Genomic DNA, 8,197 nt, shown 5'->3' with positions numbered 1-8,197 from the left:
CTGGCTAGAGATTGACAGATAAACTCTACTACAGTACAATATTGAAAAAGATATTCATAATAAGTAATTCTAATTGATTGTCCTGACAATTGTTGAGTATCTTAACTATGTAAGTTTTACTTTAAAAGCTTTAAATAACGTGAATTTCAGCTATACACGTAATAAGGTGTATAAGTCTAACCTTATAGACAATCAAACGCAACTGTACTTAACCTATACTCTGCTAAATTTCTAAAATGGATTGGTCCACAATTCAATTTGGGCGGTACCACTTGTTAATCAAAGGGATGTTCTCTGTAAATTTACTGACTGACAAGCGAACAATGCAGACCATGATCAGTCTGCACTGACTTGCAGACTGATCTTGGTCTGCACTGGTCGCAAAGACAAAATCACTGCCGCCAGCAATCTAAACGTTAAGTGGTTTCTGCTTTTGAATATCTATGTATAAAAGTACTTACTTCGTAAAATTAAATCCAAGCATTGAGCAAATAACTTTAGCGTTTTCGTCTGTGAAGTTTTCACTGCAGATTGTGCCTTTACTGCCATTATGTGTAATTTCAACTCTGCCCATATAATCTGTGCGACCGCCAACAAGGCTGACTGGAGTTACTTTAAAACAACAAAAGAAACGTTCGTTAGTTATGTTCTTACTGCCCGTCCGCTTAGCTCTGTACGGAGAGCGCTGACCTGCGGATCGCGGGGTCGTGAGTTCGATCGCCTGGCGAGGCGTATGTTCTACGTGACAGTTTGATAAAAGACATTGTGTCTGAAGTCATTCATCCTCCACCTTTGATTCAGGTGGAGATGTTGACATTTACGTGCAGAGAACATGTTAGTACTGGTACAGAATCCAGGAACACTGGTAAGGTAACCAACCCCTCATACTGTTGTATATTATAGGGTTACTATGATAATAGCACGATCTAGGATCTGTATTCGTCTCAAGTGGATTTCTGTCAGATCGGATCTCATCTCACGAGGCGCACAAGAGCCGAGTGTGATCCGACCTTGCAAAATCCACAAGAATACAAAAACTCAGAGCTAGCTATTGTTATAATGACCCTTTTATTACATACCTCCAGCTTTTTGTTTGGTGTTTTGTTATTGAACGAAATCTTCAATATTTATCGATGTTAAAATGGAACTTAATGAAGTTTTTATGTGCGCTATTTATATAACTGTGTCAGATCATGCATATTAATGAAAATAGTCCGGAAACATACAATACAAAAGGTACAGTACGGATTTTTTTCTGCCTGTTCATATTTACTTGTGAAATACAAGCCGATTAGTTTACAGAATTTATATAGGTATATAATAAATTTATAAATATACTAATCAGCCTGCAATCTTTATATTTTAAGTTCGCAAAATGTTCTAATAATAATAAAAGGCAAAATTAAAAAAGAATGGGATACCTGTCACAGACGAATATCTGAAGCTGACGCAAAATAAATTAACTGTGCTATCATTCAACTTCCATTATATGTTTTGAAATCACCTGAGCCACAACAAATATATATTCTCAATACGAAAAAAAGTCCTGGTAGTGCAAAATATATACACAATTAATCTAAAAACCAACCATTTTGAGCGTACATTTAGTAGTCCAAGTTATGTGCATTCGTACATCACATTTATTGGCGATGCGGCTTCATAATGCATTCATGGTGAATAAAATAATCTGACACGCTTCCAGTTAAGAATATCAGACAAAATTGGATCAAAATTTTTGGATTTTTGATAAATATTTCCTTGACGAGAAATCAAAAGTTGTCAGTTTACACTCAATAACTTTTTATATATGACATAGTTCTTCCTTGTAAAAACAGCATTACACACCTGAAACATTTATTTTATTCACTCGATGCACAGTTTTGATAACCATATTATTGTTGCAATAACATAATATTTAAAATATACTGACCTCGTATCTTGTTTACCAACTAATGTTCGCCATTTTATGTTTCGCTAACACTTTTCTCTCGCTTAAAATTTTATCAAGAAAAAATTCATCCGACCCCGGCTCAGGAGTTATCCCCTGTGAACAAAACACAGGGTCTGGACACAGACTATTTCGCTGATGTTATGTTTGCTTTTATTTAAAGTCATACGTGATAGTATAGAGAGACAGCATTACTATATGAAAGTATCCATACAATATACATACAGCAGTTAACACCAACACTTTGATAGCTTCCACTGTAAGGGCAATTCTCGTATCCTGAATCCCATTCGTTCGATGGACACAACGATATGTCAGATTCGTTGCCGATACATGTCAGATTTCTTATCATTACATTGTATGGAGTGTATCCTGAATCGTACTTGTCTATTACTATCGCCAAATCTCTGAAATGAAACCAAGAGCATTTATGTACAGGTGGATAAAAAGAGTCGTTCTTTACTCACATATTCCGATATGTGTAAAAGATATATAGTACACATCCACATTAATTGCAGTGTACCTAGTATTAGTCTGTTAATTCAAGTTGGGGATAAGCGATCTAAATCCTAAAGTTGCTAACAAACGAAATCACGACATGTTTGTTGAAATTGTCTTAAATCGTTCACATGCCACCAGTTTACAAGCATATTTCTCCGAGTGTAGGATTATTTAACAGAATGTAACAGCATTGCAGCAGTTTGTCATTTCTTCTATAGTAATTTTCTAATACCTATGACATAAAATGTTAATAAAACTTACAAAATGTATAATAATTATAACCTGTTTAAACGTAATTACCTGATTATGACATAAAACATACAGTGCAACCTCTACAGAGCGGCCCTCTGTACAGCAAAAACCTCTTCACAACAACCTCATCAAAATTTCCCATAGCTGAAATTTACTATCAATTTAACCTCTATAGAGCAACAACCTCTCAATATCTGCATCTCCCAAAGGGTGTTGCTCTGCAGAGGTTGCACTGTACATTGCTTCGTTCTTTAACAAGACTTTTATTAATTTCATTTGGTCATCATTGTATATGTATGTTTATAATACTGAATTTCTCGGATTTTCATTGGTTAACATGCACGTAATATAAAACCGTATATCCCGTGAGCGAATTTCGCCTTCAGCGGGCCCCTCTACACAGACAGTATGTACGGAAAGTGAATATCGATTTTGATTTGCCGTTGCGCAAGGCCATTTAGGGTTTATTTTCTGGAAAGATCGTCATTTTATAGTTATTCATAGGAGACAAAGCAGCACGAGTCATGTTTTTCTTGCCAATAATGGCAATATGTACCATTGATTTAAACAAGCACTTAAGCTTGTGTACAACGGGAACTAAACGACTGGTCACTGCAGATAAGTCTGCTTAGTTAGCATATACTAATTAAATAAACAAAATGAATTATTCTCATTACACATTCAAATAACTAAATGGTATCACTTAATACATTTATTTCTAATAAACAATAACATTACAGTGAGCACATTTCATTGCCATTGGAGGAGAAAACATTGACAACAACAAAAAAATAATAAAAAATAAATATAACAGCAAAAATGTTTTAAACAGGAGTTTTCTTCAAAAACGAATTTACAATACAAAACTAATTCAACAGAAGAGTGGTCAAACCAACACTTGCCGCGAGGTGTATTCCAATGTTCGGCGTAAAAGTTGTAAATTTCAAATAAATCAATAATAAAAAAATAATAATTAATTTTACAGTAAGTTCAATCAACAATAATCATCATTATCATTTACAACCGTGTCATTGTTTTAAGATATATATCATTTACTTAATGTAGAACACACAGAATGACTGCCATTTCCGCGTGATTTGATATTGTCAGGTAATTCCGCACTGTTCCGACATAAATACTCTATAGAATCATTCAAGTTTCAACATGAAAATAAGCCAGGCACTAGATACACCAGTCTTAAAGTATTTAAATTCTGAAATCCGGAATAAAAGTGTCTACTGCCTCAACTCAAGAATTTTAGAATGATGTGTAATATTTGAAAAAGTATAAAGAAATTACAAACCGGTAAATGAAACTGAAGCTTGAAAACATCAATACCTGAATTACATACTCATATATATACTCTTCCAAGTGGCTCGAGCGAATTACATACATCAACATTTTTCTATACAGTAAAACCTCTCTTAAGCAGCCAGCCAAGAGAGCGGGAAGAAGTGGCTGTTTACAGCAGGATGCTGATTAATGCAGGTAATTTATAGAATAAATGACCATATTAGGAAATGAGACACAAGCTGTTTAAGAAAAGTTGGCTGCTAATTAGAGGCCACCGCTTAAGCAGGTTTTACAGTAATGGCATGCACTTTTCGTATCTGGTACGTGACGTCATTTGTAACACCACTGTTTCGATCTTTTAACAGCAAAACTTTCAATTTTACTTTGGTTAAAGAACTTATTTATTTCATCCACCAGAATAATTCTTAGAGTAGATCTAACTATCTGTATGTATAAATCGCGCTAGCGATTCATGTTTAATATGCCAATCCAATTCTGTTGTTCATTTACTTTTGCACGAAAAGCGAATAAAATAGTTTCATTTCTTATATTTACTTTATATTTCCTTTCCATTTTTTAACAAGATAATATTTTAAATTGCACACATTTTGTTGCATATAACATTAAGATCAGCTTCCCGGCAATTCTGTTTACCAGACGGAACAACTGCGACGTCATATAAGGAACGTTCTCCCTGACTATACGTGGACGTCGTCAAAACAGCGGTCGGTTATCACTAAGCAGCGATGACGTATAACTTTCGCGCCTTTCCTTTTGCTGTTCATACAAAATGAACGTCATAATTTTCAATGGAAAAGAATAGGGCGAATGTAAATATTGAAAATTAGGTTTGCATCCAGAAATATGAATTTGTTTTATCTCAGAATAATATAGCGCGAGTCTAGGCTCTGCTGCAGAAAATTTGCATATTTTTCGACAAAAATATAATCATAAAATCAATAAATATATTTGTTGACAAGTGTTAGTAATAACTTAGCATGGCTTATGTCATATGACACAGTTAATTTGACAACAGTTACTGTCCTGCAAGTGACTTCATGAAATACATTTATAAATCCAAAATCTGACCGGATGCAACAATACCGAAGACAAGAGTTTTTAACATGGCTTAATTTATGATAACATTATTGTCCTACTGGTCGTAATGTACGTTCGGTGTCAGAGTTTATGTTGCGTGTTGGCAAAAATGTTCCATTCCATATGTGTGAAAGGTGCCATATTCTCGGTGTCAGAGTTTATGTTGCGTGTTGGCAAAAATGTTCCATTCCATATGTGTGAAAGGTGCCATATTCTCCGTGTCAGAGTTTATGTAGCGTCTTGGCAAAAATGTTCCATTCCATATGTGTGAATGGTGCCATATTCTCGGTGTCAGAGTTTATGTTGCGTGTTGGCAAAAATGTTCCATTCCATATGTGTGAAAGGTGCCATATTCTCGGTGTCAGAGTTTATGTAGCGTCTTGGCAAAAATGTTCCGTTCCATATGTGTGAAAGATGCCATATTCTCGGTGTCAGAGTTTATGTAGCGTCTTGGCAAAAATGTTCCATTCCGTATGTGTGAAAGGTGCCATATTTCTGTGAATAGGTTATTATTTGGCAGTGATTGGCCAGAAGGTATCATCATCATTGACTATACATACCTGCAATTAATATAAAAAGAATATTTTATTCCAAAGACCAGACAAAGTATATTTTTCCAAAATTACTAAAAAATTAATCAAATTTTAGATGGGTTGGCATCAACCTTTACATTATTTTGAACCTTGTATTTGTCAAATTTTCTCGACATAACATTATAACAACAACAGCACAAATGGAACGCCTTTAATCAATTACAGAAAATTAGCAGCACCATTTTTTACACAAATATTGGTTAGATGACGGTATCTAAATTAATTTTAATTATAGTAAAATATTTTAACAGAATATAATACAAAAGTCATCAATAAATTTGATATCAGGCAGCTAGAAAACCCCTATAGGTTAGGCTATGTGTCCGATTACTGGACGGCTAGAACACAGGCTAAACTTCCAGTTAACGGACGGCTAGATACTGCTCTTTATTTATAGTTGGGCGTTATCATTTAAATATTAGCTATGATTGGCTAAGTATATGTTCGGGTGTTAGCTGTAAATAGCTAAGTTTATATTAGGGTGTAATCATTTAAATATTTTAGCTGTGAATAGCTATTTAACTAATCTAAGGAATATTTTAAAACATATGCCATATTCTGAAATACCTACATTTCTCTTAAGATTCCTTGATTCTGTTTCTGAAATGACTTCAAGTTCAATGCAGCCACAGCAAGTTGAATAACATCATCTGATCAGCTTGCACTTAGATGACCTGACATCTAACATTTTATTTTTCCTAGATTTCCACGTTATATGCACAATCATGACATATTCACTCTACTTCCGTGTTCAGGCTAAAAATACACGTGACCCGAGGCCGAACAGATATAAGATTCAACGAATATGCAAGTTTTACTTCAGTTATCCTTTACTACAGTCCAAGTTCTTACTCAAAACTAGCTGTAAATTTACTTAACATATTTATTATTCCGTTTGTAAGTCCAATTTCTTACGCAACAAAAAAAATACAAACCCACCGTTATCTTCGTATGTTTCCGCGTCTCTTACGGAAACGCACGAAAAACAAGGCGCGGACTGAGGCACCAAGTGGGGAATTGAAAAAAATAGTAATATTTGTCAAACTAAGGAAAATCGTTGCTATTGAGACCACGTACGCAAATTTGCAGTATTATACTTTCGTTATAAAGGTTTCTGACGGGATATACTGTGGGCATATAGCCTGCTGAGATTCATATAAGCCTCGGCATAATCACAGTCAGGCTATATGCCCACCGTATATCACGTCAAAATCCTTTAAAACTAATAGCATCTGGTTGAAATAGAGTAATATGATATTATGGGTAATTTACATTTATATACATTGTACATTAGGATAATTACGTCGATACGTTGTATCCGATTGTCTGACAAACAACTTGAGCGTCTGCTTTTGTGAATCCTTTCTCACAGACTGTACCCCATTTGTTGTTGTGAAAAACTTCTATACGTCCCGAATGGGGTGTGTCACCATTTACTAAACGGATAGGGGTTTCTGTGATAAACAATACATATAATGTTTAAACTGAGGTATGTCAAAAGTTCGAAACTGTTATGTAATAGGAAAAAAAATATGTAATTGCAGCAAAACGTATCGATCATACTTAATTTCTGCAAAATATTTAATCTTCCGAGGAAAACTGTAGTTAAAAAATGTGTATACAGTTTGAATGTTCGCATGTCAAACCTTAGCAGATATTAAGAATTTACGACAACATTTTTGACGAAGTTAATCTGTTTGTAGGACAAGTATATTAACCTCTCCAATATTATGCTAAATTGTTAAATCATGCTGAAAAAATTACCAAACACTACAAAACATTATTGCATTAAACTTACTTCACAAACGTTATGACGTTACGTGTCATAAACCTCGAATGATTAATAGCTTTTATCATAAGTACGTGATTTTGACCAAAGATTTTTATTTGACTTTTGATATTCTTTATTGGCAGAAATATTTTTTTTACAAATTATGCTAAAACTGTGCTTATTTCAGTAAAAATAGTGATACCTTGAACTAATGTTACCATGGAAACAGCCACGCAATTATTATATCTAACTTCAAAATTCAAAAGGGTTAACATTGATCATTTTAAAGAAGATAGTCTGAGCGTTTTTAACTATGTTTCAAAATGGTTCATCAGAATAATAACTGCAAGCATACGTGATTTTTCCGTATAAAAGTCAGATGAGAAGTACCGATATGAAAATAAAAACGAATGTTACCTACATATACAAATAACATGTTTTTAAGCTGTAGAAACAGTTAAACAGAAAACATTTAATGTGATTTAAGAAATCGGGAAAACATACACAGTATATATCTTAAACATCTCCGTAACTATGGCAACAGAAAACTTTAAGAAATATTAGGGTACAATGTAAAGTGTTTAATATTCTGTTAATAAATCATTAATGATAATCCAGTTTAGATCATTGAGAAAATGGCACCAATGCCTTCAAAACACACCGTAACTTATTATTGCTTAAAAATGAGAGAAACCGCGTTATCATGGAAAGATGAGCCCCGTGATAAATATCGCGTAGCTT

The 8,197-nt window shown here is 34.0% G+C and overlaps 1 protein-coding gene across 1 annotated transcript in view; it reads right to left on the bottom strand.

Moving 5' to 3' along the window:
- Positions 1–461: 461 nt before the first annotated feature.
- Positions 462–8,197, bottom strand: part of LOC123561910 (scavenger receptor cysteine-rich domain superfamily protein-like) — a gene marked incomplete at its 3' end in the record, with an annotated part of 29,958 nt that continues 22,222 nt past the window's right edge. Inside the window, exons 7-9 of the mRNA XM_053532885.1 lie at positions 6,989–7,139; positions 2,174–2,355; positions 462–612 (exon numbers count right to left, since the gene is read on the bottom strand). Of these exons, the coding sequence (XP_053388860.1) occupies positions 462–612; positions 2,174–2,355; positions 6,989–7,139 (484 nt within the window). The remainder of the gene's footprint in view (positions 613–2,173; positions 2,356–6,988; positions 7,140–8,197) is intronic.

This window comes from Mercenaria mercenaria, unplaced genomic scaffold (assembly GCF_021730395.1).
Source record: "Mercenaria mercenaria strain notata unplaced genomic scaffold, MADL_Memer_1 contig_1841, whole genome shotgun sequence".
Classification (NCBI taxonomy): Eukaryota; Metazoa; Mollusca; class Bivalvia; order Venerida; family Veneridae; genus Mercenaria; species Mercenaria mercenaria.
The sequence above is the reverse complement of the archived record's forward strand: the minus strand, read 5'-3'. Positions and strand labels throughout refer to the sequence as shown.